The 13,787-nt window shown below is 26.1% G+C and overlaps 1 protein-coding gene across 3 annotated transcripts in view; it reads right to left on the bottom strand.

The window, feature by feature from the left end:
* cora (erythrocyte membrane protein band 4.1 like coracle) overlaps positions 1–13,787 on the bottom strand; it is a 204,915-nt gene that overhangs the window by 31,023 nt on the left and 160,105 nt on the right. For all 3 annotated transcript variants that reach the window (XM_075312951.1, XM_075312952.1, XM_075312953.1), the window contains exons 3-6: positions 2,851–3,037; positions 2,333–2,778; positions 492–644; positions 70–428 (exon numbers count right to left, since the gene is read on the bottom strand). In XM_075312951.1, the coding sequence (XP_075169066.1) occupies positions 70–428; positions 492–644; positions 2,333–2,778; positions 2,851–2,988 (1,096 nt within the window). In that variant the 5' untranslated portion in view covers positions 2,989–3,037. The remainder of the gene's footprint in view (positions 1–69; positions 429–491; positions 645–2,332; positions 2,779–2,850; positions 3,038–13,787) is intronic.

Below are 13,787 nucleotides of genomic sequence, written 5' to 3'. Positions count from 1 at the left end.
AAATAGATACAAAAAATTAATTAAAAAAATCAATTTTTCTTTTATTTAAATCATAAGTTTGTTTTATACCATCCATAGATCTGGAAGTCAAACGACGACCCGATAAACTCCTATCGAATTTTGGAGCATCACGATCAACAGGATTTTTACGACTCTCATACATGGTACGTCCCGAATAACGATATTTCGAACCAAATCTAGGGAATAGACTTGTCTTATTTGGTGGCTCTGGTGTCATTAAACGGAAGAAGGTATGATGTTCCACACAAGATTTCCATAATTTCTTGGCAGCCCGATGATTGGCCAATTTAAAACCAATGGTAACCTCATGTTGTTCAAATTCTCCAGGACGTATTTTAATATAGAAATGATGACGTTTATAGGAGATTTTCAAAATTTTAGGCCAGGCAAAACGATTGATGCGTAATCTGTGGGAGAGTTAATTTTTTATTTGTTTTTCTTTTTTATTTTTGTAATATTTGATTACTTACTTGTCTCTGTACACCAATAAGCCAGAGGCACAAACGCCCAACATAATGTCTACACCTTCAGAATCCTTAGCTGGATGCAAATCAACTCCATACATAGCCAATTTTTTAGCATTATCCAAATAATGGAGTTCAGCTTCAGCTGGAGGTTGACCTCTACGAATAGTAAAGAGAAGTAAAAAATAAATAAAACATTAAAACCGAAGAATAAATTCAAGTATTTATTTTCTACAGAAATACAATTTTGAAAAAATTTGCTATAGAAATAAAATCTTGACAAAATTTGCTATAGAAATAAAATTTTGAGAAAATTTTCTATAGAAATAAAATTTTGACAAAATTGTCTATAGAAATAAAATTTTGAGAAAATTTTCTATAGAAATAAAATTTTGACAAAAATTTCTATAGAAATAAAATTTTGACAAAATTTTCTAACAAATTTTGAGAAAAATTTATATAGATATAAAATTTTGAGAACATTTTCTATAGAAATAAAATTTGCTTAAATTTTCTATACAAATAAAATTTTGAGAAAATTTTCTATAGAAATAAAATTTTGAGAAAATTTTCTATAGATATAAAATTTTGAGAAAATTTTCTATAGATATAAAATTTTGAGAACATTTTCTATAGATAAAAAAATTTTGAGAACATTTTCTATAGAAATAAAATTTTTAACAAAATTTTTTATAGAAATAAAATGTTGACAAAATTTTCTAAAGCAATAAAATTTGACAAAATTTTCTATAAAATAAAATTTTGACAAAGTTTCCTATAGAAATAAAATTTTGACAAAATTTACTATAGAAATAAAATTTTGACAAAATTTTCTAAAGAAATGAAATTTGACTAAATTTTCTATAGAAATAAAATTTTGACAAAATTTACTATAGAAATAAAATTTTGACAAAATTTTCTATAGAAATAAAATTTTGACAAAATTTTTCTATAGAAATAAAATTTTTAGAAAAATTTCTATAGATATAAAATTTTGAGAACATTTTCTATAGAAATAAAATTTGCTAAAATTTTCTATACAAATAAAATTTTGACAAAAATTTCTATAGAAATAAAATTTTTAACAAAATTTTCCATAGAAATAAAATGTTGACAAAATTTTCTATAGAAATAAAATTTTGACAACAATTTCTATAAAAATAAAATTTCAATAAAATTTTCTAAAGCAATCAAATGTTGATAAAAATTTCTATAGGAATAAAATTTTGACAAAAATTTCTACAGAAATAAAATGTTGACATAAATTTCTATAGAAATAAAATTTTGACAACAATTTCTATAAAAATAAAATTTTGATAAAATTTTCTATTGAAATAAAATTTTGACAAAATTTTCTAAAGCAATAAAAATTGACAAAATTTTGCCAAAAATTTTATAAAAAAAAAAATTTTACAAAATCTATAGAAATAAAATGTTAACCATATTTTCTATAGAAATAAAATTTTGACCAAATTTTCTATAGAAATAAAATTTTTACAAATTGTTTTTTTTTTTTTTTTAATAATAAGAGTTTTATGTTTGGTAGGTTTTTGGTAAAAATTTTTCCAAATTTTGTTAGATTACTTTTGGCTCAAGTTGCAACTATGGATCGGGCGCCATCAAAGATGTAAATTCTGTAATTCAGTGGGAATTGGAATTCAATCCTTTATTTGTGTGACGCCCGAGCATAGACGTTTAAATATTAGGTTTTAATAATTTCCCATAATCAACTATTGTAGAAAATGGAATTCAGTCCATTACTTTTGTGGCGCCCGGGCATAAACGCTTTAATATTTTCCTATAGTCAACTATAATAGTGATTTCCTTTCTGTTTTCCTCGCACTTACCTGTGAGTTTTATGCAAATCCATTACTTTCTCCTCCAACTCAGGTGTCTGATTGGGAGCAATTTTGAAATCCTTCAAATAGCTACGATCTGGCATTTCCTTGGGATCATAATCACCCATTTCCGATTGCACCAAGTATGAGCCCAAGAGAGCATGAGTAACAAATGTACAGGGTAAACGACCCTCCAAAATATCATTGCGAACCTGCAAGCACAAATGATAGCGGGTAATATCCTCTTGAAGCTGTGATGGTTCTGGAGGATAGAATTTCACGGCAAATTGCAAAGGCCAAGGATCGGCACCAAAGAATTTCGAAACGGGTTTATCTAAATCCAACCAATTGCGAGAATCTGTAGGCGTCTCATAGGTTAAACCGAAGTAATCCTTTTCGAGAATATTCAGGCCAGCACAAATGGAATTGAGTAAATCACGGCCCTTGGCTTTACGCTAAAAATTGGGGAAAAAGAGAAATATGATTAATTTTCTTTTAGGGAGAAAGCAGGGAGTCCAAGAACTTACATCTATGGTCACATCTAAAATAGAACCATCCAACAAGGATACCCTAGCCAAAGCTGCTTTAGAGCTATTCGATGACTTTTTGGTCTTGGTGGGTGTATCCGCCTCGGCGGTATTTGCTGTCTTAGTATCCGCCGGCATTTTCGTTTAAATTGTGTGTATTAATCTGCTCTCCGTCTAAACGTTTTCACTAAAAAAGAAAGAAAAATAAAAAAAGTTAATTTATTTGTTTTTTTTTTTTTTTGGGTTTTATTACTTCGTTTAACTTAATAGCATTATTCGCCCGCCGCTTGGATTTCTATTCAATTATTCAATGTTAAATGAACAAAATTAAATTTATCTCAATTGCAATAACATTCTAATTTGTGGATAATAGTTCACCGCATACATGACACATACCAATGTGGCGAATGTGTCATCTTTGAGTGGTTATTGTGTCATTTAAAAATACATATCATTCCTTGCTCCCGTTTGGATATACTAACCGACCAAGCAATCAATTATGTGACCTCACTACTGACTGACCACCATACGAGAGTGATTGCAAAATTTAATCACTATAAGCTATGACTCAGTAAATTTGAACACAATTTGAATTTTTATTATTTCCCATAAAGTACTTGCATTTTTTTAATGATAAGGACGTGTTCTTTTGAAGATTTACCAAAGGTAAATGAAATCAAATTATCAAAGTGTTTAAGAGTGATGACGGCATGAAGAATATGAGATTAGAGCACATCTATGCACGGAAGCCATTTTTTAATTCCTCAGATAGAGGTAATCCCAATTGTTGATAAGGATAAATTAATTAAGGTTCGCATATTGTTTGAATAAAATCTTGGTATGAATAGTAAAATTTCAGCACGGCCTCTAAAATGAAGGAGATATTTTTTTATTTAGTGATCGGGCGCCATTAGGTTAGGTTAGGTGGCAGCCCGATGTGTCAGGCTCACTTAGACTATTCAGTCCATTGTGATGCCACATTGGTGAACTTCTCTCTTATCACTGAGTGCTGCCCGATTCCATGTTAAGCTCAATGACAAGGGACCTCCTTTTTATAGCCGAGTCCGAACGGCGTTCCACCTTGCAGTGAAACCTCTAAGATAAGCTTTGAAACCCTCAGAAATCCACCGCTGGAAAACTTTTTTTTTGTGTTCGGTCGAAGCAGGAATCGAACCCACGAACTTGTGTATGCAAGGCGGACATGCTAACCATTGCACCACGGTGGCTCTCGGGCGCCTTTAAATGATCGGGCGCCATTAAGTGATCGGCCGGAATTTAGCAAAGGTAAATGAATTTAATCATCAAAATATTCTAGAGACATGACGGCATGAAGAATGCAGGAGTTTAGAGCACACCTTTCAAAAATTTTCACTACAGCCCTCGTTCATGCATTTTGTTATCCATTACAATTTAGATTGCGGCATATTAGCTTTTTCAATTTTTTTCTCTTGAATGAACACAAAGTATTTTTAAATTTGTGATGTGTGAATAGCAAATACTATTGATGGTAATCCACTTAGCTGTACATTAAGCCAGCTATCATCGAAAGTGTCCATTTCAAAGAGATTATGATGATAAGATGATACTTTTAGAGGTGTCAGAAAACACAGATTGCAGCAAAAACGAATCTCACAAAGAATCTACATTGTAATAAGCAATCAAAAAAAAATGGAATGGTAACAAAAAAATGCAGCCAACTGTGAATTTCTTTATGTTATGGATATGTGATATTTAATACAGAATACATTTTGTTAAAAAAAATCAATATGTTATAAAAAGCATCTACGATCATTACAGTATAATATCAATTAATTTGTAACCACTGAATAAAATAGACAATTGTGGTGAAAGGATAAAAGTACACTGGGACGTAGAGCTCTATCCATTAGCGAAAGGAGGCGACGAAAACTCAGAGGGACAAATTCATTGAAAATACAATGAACAAGTCTACACGTTAAAGCATGTTGCAGGTAACAATGTTATGTGGCGCCCGAGCAAAATCAGAACCGATTGACTACAAAGAAAGTGAGGAAATAAAACAGACAATCAAATAAAGCTATAATAAGGAATAGTATCGTTCTAGGGGTGGAACCCAATGCAATGGTCCGAAGATCTCCACCCGTAAGTGGGATAATTCAACGAACTAGCCCACGAAGAAAGTAACTGCCTTATGTGGCGCCAGAGCATGAACATTTATTTTTTTATTTTACTTGTTCTTGTTATGGTTTTCATACTTCGTTTATGCTTAATTTCGCTATAAATACACTCTCAAGAGAATTAGAATTAATTATGCAGAAAATTTTGTAAAAATTTCATTTCTATAGAAAATTTTGCCAAACTTTGTTGTTTCTATAGAAAATTTTATCAAAATTTTATTTCATTAGAAATTTTGTCAAAATTTTTTGTGTCTATAGAAAATTTGGTCAAAAATTTATTTCCATAGAATTTTTTTTTTTCAAATTTTATGTCTATAGAAAATTTTGTCAAAATTTTATTTCTATAGAAAATTTTATCAAATTTTTATTTCTATAGAAAATTTGGTCAAAATTTTATTTCTATAGAAAATTTTATCAAATTTTTATTTCTATAGAAAATTTTGTAAAATTTTATTTTTGTAGAAAATACTGAACATTTTATTTGTATAGAAAATGTTCAGTATTTTATCAAAATTTTATCAAAATTTTTTGTTTTGTCAAAATTGTATTTCTATAGAAAATTTTATAAAATATTTCTTTTTATAGAAAATTTTATCAAAATTTCATTTCTACAGAAAAATTTCTCAATATTTTATTTCAGAAAAAATTGACAACATTATATTTCAATAGAAAATTTTTTCAACATTTTTTGTTTCTATAGAAAATTTTGTCAAATTTTGCTTCTATAGGAAATTTGATCAACATTTTATTTTTTATTTTATTTCTATAGTAAGTTTGGTCAAGATTTTATTTCTATAGAAAATTTTGTCAAATTTTGCTTCTATAGTAAGTTTGGTCAAGATTTTATTTCTATAGAAAATTTTGTCAAAATGGTATTTCTATAGAAAATTTTATCAAAATTTCATTTCTACAGAAAACTTTGACAACATTTTATTTCAATAGAAAATTTTTTCAACATTTTTTGTTTCTATAGAAAATTTTGTCAAAATTTTGCTTCTATAGGAAATTTGATCAACATTTTATTTCCATAGAAAATTTGATCAAAATTTTATTTCTATAGAAAATTGTTATCAAAATTTTATTTATCTATAGAAAATTTTGTCAAAATTTTATTTCTATAGAAAATTTTATTTCTATATAAAATTTTATAAAAATTTTATTTCTATAGAAAATTTGATCAAAGTTTTATTTCTATCGAAAATTTTGTCAAAATTTTATTTCTGTAGAAAATTTTGTCAAAATTTTATTTCTATAGAAATTTTTATCAAAATTTTATTTCTATAGAAAATGTTGTCAAAATTTTATTTCTATAGAACATTTTCCCAAAAATTTTATTTCTGTCAAAAATGTTGTCAACATTTTTTTTTCTGTAAAAAAATTTTGTCAAAATTTTATTTCTATAGGAAGTTTGGTCAAGATTTTATTTCTATAGAAAATTTTGTCACAAATGTATTTGTATAGAAAATTTTGTCAAAATTTTATTTCTACAAAATTATCAAAAAGAAAATTTTATCAAAATTTTATTTCAATAGAAATGTTTTCTTTGTCAAAAATGTATTTCTATAGAAAATTTTGTAAAATTTTTTTCATTTGTAGAAAATTTTGTCAAAAATTGATTTCTACAGAAAATTTTGTCAAATATTTATTTTTATAGAAAATTTTGTCAAAATTTTATTTCTATACAAAATGTTGTCACAATTTTATGTCTATAGAAAATTTTGGCAAAATTTTTTTTCTATAGGAAATTTTATCAAAATTTTTTTTCTATAGGAAATTTTATCAAAATTTTATTCATCTATAGAAAATGTTGTCAAAATTTTATTTCTATAGAAAATTTTGTAAAAATTTTATTTCTATAGAAAATTTGAACAAAATTTTATTTCTATAGAAAATGTTCTTAAAATGTTATTTCTATAGAACATTTTCTCAAAAATATTACTTCTGTAAAAAATTTTGTCAAAATTTTATTTCTGTAGAAAATTTTGTCAAAATTTTATTTCTATAGGAAGTTTGGTCAAGATTATATTTCTATAGAAAATTTTGTCAACAATGTATTTCTATAGCAAATTATGTCAAAATTTTATTTCTACAAAAAATTTTGTAAAATTTTTTTCATGTATAGAAAATTTTGTCAAAAATTGGTTTCTACAGAAAATTTTGTCAAATATTAATGTTTATTGAAAATTTGTCAACATTTTATTTCTATACAAAATGTTGTCAAATGTTTATATCTTTAAAAAATTTTGTCAAAATTTTTTGTTTCTATAGAAAATTTTGTCCAATTTTATTTCTATAGAAAATTTTGTCCAATTTTATTTCTATAGAAAATTTTGTCAAAATTTTATTTCTATAGAAAATTTTGTCAAATTTTTTTCGTTTATAGAAAATTTTATCAAAATTTTATTTCTATAGAAAATTTTATCAAGATTTTATTTATCTATAGAAAATTTTGTCAAAATTTTATTTCGTTAGAAAATTTTATCAAAATTTTATTTCTATAGAAAATTTTGTTAAAATTTTATTTCTATATCAAATTTTATCAAAATTTTATTTCTATAGAAAATTTTGTCAAAAATTTATTTCTATAGAAAATTTTGTCAAAAATTTATTTCTATAGAAAATGTTGTCAAAATTTTATTTCTATAGAACAGTTTTTCAAAAATTTGATTAAAATTTTATTTCTATACAAAATGTTTTCAAAATTTTATTTCTATAGAAAATTTAGTCAAAATTTTTTGTATCTATAGAACATTTTATCAAAATTTTATTTCTATAGAAAATTTGATCAAAATTTTATTTCTGTAGAAAAGTTTGTCAAAATTTTATTTCTATAGAAAATTTGATCAAAATTTTATTTTTATAGAAAAATTTCTTAAAATTTTATTTCTATAAAACATTTTCTCAAAAATTTTATTTCTATAAAAAATTTTGTCAAAATTTTATTTCTATAGGAAGTTTGGTCAAGATTTTCTGTCTATAGAAAATTTTGTCAAAAATTTATTTCTATATTTTCTTTGGGTCAGAATAGAACCCTATTGACTTTGGAAGAAATCAGTTTAGTTATAGAAATAAAATTTCTATAATTGTCTATAATCCCTACCTCTCCACTCTCTCTCTCTCTCTCTCTCTCTCTGTCTTCCTGTTCCCATAAGAATCCAATTGTCTTTGGTCATACTTTACATATGTAACCAACTCATATATCTGTCTGTCTGAAACATCCATCAAGTAAAATTCAATTAATCTTTTAATTAAATAAAATTGTCATTACTTCACATTTCATCATTGCAAAATCATTTGCACTTCATTTAATAGAGGCACACTCCCTAAATGACATCACTTGATTCTATGGGTAAGTGAATAAAGAAATTTAAAAGCCATGCAGCAACATGGAACTCTGTATGCTCGTAGTACCCCTTTCAAAGCGCATAAAGCGTAAAGAGAAGTTTGTTAATTTTATTTTGCCAAAGTAATTAAATGTGTTAAATGAACTAAATTGACCCCTTTTATGTTGTTCCCCTTCGTATGGAATGATGTTAATTGATATTGAATATATGTCCGCATAGTAAACAGTAAACTGTGAAATTTTGGTGTGCAAAGATGTTTCTTTCGATGTTTAGAGTATCTCGGCAAAAAGAGCTTCCAAAAAAGTAGTATGGATCCCCCAACTTGTGATCCGGAAGTTGGTCTACTTGATTAAACCCCAATGAATTTTTCATGGGTTGTTATAGGACGTAAATACTACTTTCTGGGATGGCTTGGAATCTATACCAAAATTCTTAAGAGGCCAAAATCTTTGATAAAATTTTTTACAACTTTGGGTAGAAAAAAAATCCCGTTTTTGTACACTTCTGGTATCTGGCAAATATCCAGTATGTAGGTAACGGTATTAAGATACTTCCGTATTCACAAAATTTTGTTATACTACATTACAAATTTAAAACCAAAAAATCCATCACTCTTTCGCTGTAACACCCTTTTCTACGTCATATATGTAATTGCCATTATTAATGTGACAAAAAATTCCTTAATTGGCGAAACAATGCAAGTGGATATTTTTAGACGAAATACCAAACACAGTACATCAATTTCATCCAACTTGTAAAGGCGTTGAAAACATAAGAAGATAATGATGATTAAGACGATGTAAAGCTCTTAAATAAAAAGCAAATGAAAGAACAAAAAAGAGAAACCCGCTCATGGCGAAACCGACACTGACATTTTTCCGGTTCTTGTAGAAAAGCAAGAAACATTTCTTTTTGATGTTTTTTTTTAAGTATTTACCATGTTAAGCCCCATTTCAAAGCTGAAGCTCTACATATGTGAGAATCAGAGGAAACGGATACCAATTTACCCAATCCATTAGCTAAACATTAGAAATTGGTTGGTTTGTTATGAATGCTACAATTTTCAAATGAAAACAATCCTGCCACCTTAAATTGTTTTCATATTAAAAAAGGAAATTTCGTGGCGGTAGTATTATCCGTTTCACGCCGGAAAAATATAATTTTGGTGTTAATGTATTGACATTGGGGAGGTTATGAGTTTACAGGAAAATTGTAATAAGCTTTGAAGATTGGTGTAAACAAATCTTTAAATATAGTGGGGGAAAATAAAATTAAATTCGATTCAATTTCGAAGATATAACGAAATTTCCTAGAGAAATGAAATTTTGGAAGATGTGTAATAGAAATTGTATTTTTGACAAAATTTCCTATAGAAATTGAAATTATGACAAAATTTGCTATACACTCAAAAAAAGTGAACTCTCTATTTCACTAAAGCCAATATAACTTTATTTTAGTTCATGGAATTATTATGTTTGGAGAAAGTTTCCTCTACTCTAATAATTTTTTGTGTACGTTAGTTAAATTAACTAAAACCGAGGAAAAAAATATACACAAATGAAGGATAAAGATTAACTAAATTCGTGTCTTCTACAAAATAGTTCAATATTTCTTTAAATTTGTAAATTTTACTACAAATGCGTTCATCATGAACTTCGTATGTCACTAAAGACATTCTTGCAATTTTGAACTCCAATTTTCAAACTACAAAATTTTCTTTAACAAGTGAAAAAACTTAATTATGTCTAATAAATTTTCTTGAATTTGTCGAAAAATATTTACTTATTTTTATGACATCGGCGTGATGCCAGCGTTTGTTATACTGTTTAGTTAAAATTTTCTAAAAATATTCAAAATTTTCTAAAATTAACCAAAATTTTTCTTCCTGGTGGGTTCACTGTTTTTTCAGTGTAGAAATTGAAATTTTGACAAAATTTCCTATACAAATGAATAGAATGAAATTTTGACAAAATTTCCTATAGAAATGAAAATTTGACGAAATTTCCTACAGAAATTAAAATTTGACAATATTTCCTATAAAAATTAAATTTTGACATAATTTCCTATAGAAACGAAATTATGACAAAATTTCCTATAGAAATGAAATTATGACAAAATCCCCTACAGAAGTTGGAATTTTAATAAAATGTTCACAAATTTTCCCATATTTTGTTAAAATTACTATAAAATTGAAATTTTGGTAAAATTTCCTATAGAGATGAGATTTTGCCAAAATTTCCTATAGAAATGAAATTTTGCCAAAATTTCCTATAGAAATGAAATTTTGATAAAATTTCATATAAAAATTGGAATTTTGACAAAATTTCCTATAGAAATGAAGTTTTGAAATTTGACAATATTTCCTATAAAAATTTGGAATTTTTACAAAATTTCCTACAGAAATTGCCGTTTTGGAAAAATTTCCTATAGAAGTTGGAACTTTGATAAAATTTTGTACAGAAATGAAATTTTGATAAAATTCCCTATAGCAATTGGAATTATGACAAAATTTCCTAAATAAATTTTGGTTATATTTCCTATGATGAAATTTTGACAAAATTTTCTACAGAAATGAAACTTATTCAAAAATTCTTAAAGAAGTTGGAATTTTGATAAAATTTCCTACGAAAGTTGGAATTTTTAATTTCCTATAAAAATGAAACTTTGTTCAAATTTCCTACTGAAATGAAATTTTGTTAAAATTTCATATAGAAATGAAATGTTGGGCACAAATTCATATAGAAGTGATGTTTTCTATAGAAGAGAAATTTGTCCAAAAATTTTCTATAGAAATTAGAATTTTGACAGAATTTGCTATAGATACACTGTTAGAAAAATATGTTTTTAATATGTTCCGATATAAACAAAATGTGTTTCGGGCACAATTTTTAAACACAATATATTTAAGTGCAAACATGTAATGTTCCTAAACTAACACAAAATGTTTGGGATACATATGTTAATATGTTAGAATATATTATGTTTGGGGCATGAATGTTTCATAAAAATAATATGTGTGAATGTAAACATATATAAATTTACAAATTTCGAGTAAACATATATATGTTGTGATACTTTATTCAAAGAGCGCCAGAGAGAGAGAGAGTTAGTATAGAGAAATAAATAGAGATGGAAACCGGGATGGTTGAATAAAAAGATATCAACATAACACAGCGATAGAATGAAATGAGAGCAATTTCTGTGAAACCGCTTGTATGTTGGTTCGGAAAACTGTTTCATGATAAGGCCATAAATTTTATATGCTTAAGTCTAATTACTATTTAATTTGAATATTAGAATGAGTATTCAGAATAAAGAGAATATACATTCGGAACCAAGAGAATAGACATTTGAAAGAAAAAACAGCATATTTGTATTACAGAAAAAGATGCGAAGAACTCAAAAATTTCGTGGTAGTGAAAATTATGTGAGGGAATGAGCACAATCTTCTTTGGGGAATTCTTCCAAACATATACTATTTTTGGACTCAAAATGCTTCCAAACATATAATACGCTCAGATAAAACAAACATATTAATGTTTCTGCAGTATCCAATAATATATGTGTTTCCTGCAAAATATGTTTGGAACATATGTTAGAGAAGCGATTTTTTTTGAGGGTGTAGATAGAATTTTGAAAATTTCCTAAAAATTTGAATTTTGACAAAATTTTTCATAGAAATAGGAATTTTGACAAAATTTCCTATAGAAATTGGAATTTTGACAAAATTTCCTATAAAAATTGGAATTATGAAAAAATTTTTTACAGACAAAATTTTTCATAGAAATATGAATTTTCACAAAATTTTTCATAGAAATAGGAATTTTGACAAAATTTTTTACAGAAATAGAAATTATGAGAAAATTTCTATAGAAATTGGAATTTTGTCAAAATTTTCTATAAAATTATTCCAATTTGACAAAATTTTTCATAGAAATAGGAATTTTGACAAAACTTCCTATAGAAATTGGAATTTTGACAAAATTTTCTATAGAAATTGGAATTATGACAAAATTTTTTACAGACAAAATTTTTCATAGAAATAGGAATTTTGACAAAATTTCCTATAGAAATTGGAATTTTGACAAAATTGTTTACAGAAATTGAAATTATGAGAAAATTTTTTTGAAATTGGAATTTTGTCAAAATTTTCTATAAAATTGAAGTTTTGACAAAATTTCCTAAAAAGAAAATGGAATTTTAACAAATTTCCCTAAAGAAATAATTTTTAAGAAAAATTTCCTATAGAATTTGGAATTGTGACAAATTTTCCTATAGAAGCTGGAAATTTTAACAAATTTTTCAATAGAACGTCGAATTTCGCCTAATTTCCTAATGAACTAAAATTTTGGCAAAATTTCCTATAGAAATTAAATTTTGATAAAATTTCCCATGGAAATGAAATTTTGACAAAATTTCCTATTTAAATTAAATTTTATGCAACATTTCCTATAGAAATTGGAATTTTGACCAAATTTCCTGTAGAAATTGGAATTTTGACACAATTTCCTACAGAAATTTCCTGTAGAAGATAGAATTTTAACAAAATTACCTATAGAAATGAAATTTTGAAAAAAAAATTCGATAGAAATTTTCCTATAGAAGCTGGAATTTTGACAAAATTTCCAATAGAAGTTGGAATTTTGACAAAATTTCCAATAAAGTTGGAATTTTGACAAAATTTTTTATTGAAATTGGAATTTTGACAACAGTTTCCGTTGAAATTTGAATTTTGACAAAATTTCCAATAGAAGATGGAATTTTGACAAAATTTTTTATTGAAATTGGAATTTTGACAAAAGTTTCCATAAAAATCGGAATTTTGACAACATTTTTTATTGAAATTGGAATTTTGACAAAAGTTTCTATAGAAATTAGAATTTTGACAAAATTTCTTATAAACATTGGTATTTTGACAAAATTTCCTATATAAATTGGAATTTTGACACCATTTCCTATAGACATTGGAATTTTCAAATAATTTTCTACAGAAATTGGAATTTTGACAAAATTTTCTATTGCAATAAAATTTTGACAAAATTTTCTATAGAAATGAAATTTTAACTACACGCAGAGAAGGAATATGATCACCTCAAACATGTTTCAAGAGCAAAATATTATTTTTGTATGGTGACCATGTAACATATTTGTCACTAAAATGTTATTTTCTCGTCAAATATAACCTGCTTGCCGAAATCAGATACATGATTTCCGAGAAAATAACATGGTTGCGAAAACCATGTTACATGGTCACCACTCAAAAATAACATTTTGCTCTTAAAACATGTTTGAGGTGATCATATTCCTTCTCTGGGTGTATAAAAATTGGGATTTTTGTAAAATTTCTTATAGAAATTGGAATTTGAACAAAATTTCCTATAAAAATCGGAATTTGGACAAAACATTTAATAGAAATGAAATTTCGACAAAATTTCCT

The sequence above is a fragment of the Haematobia irritans genome, chromosome 5 (assembly GCF_050003625.1).
Source record: "Haematobia irritans isolate KBUSLIRL chromosome 5, ASM5000362v1, whole genome shotgun sequence".
Lineage (NCBI taxonomy): Eukaryota > Metazoa > Arthropoda > Insecta > Diptera > Muscidae > Haematobia > Haematobia irritans.
The sequence above is the reverse complement of the archived record's forward strand: the minus strand, read 5'-3'. Positions and strand labels throughout refer to the sequence as shown.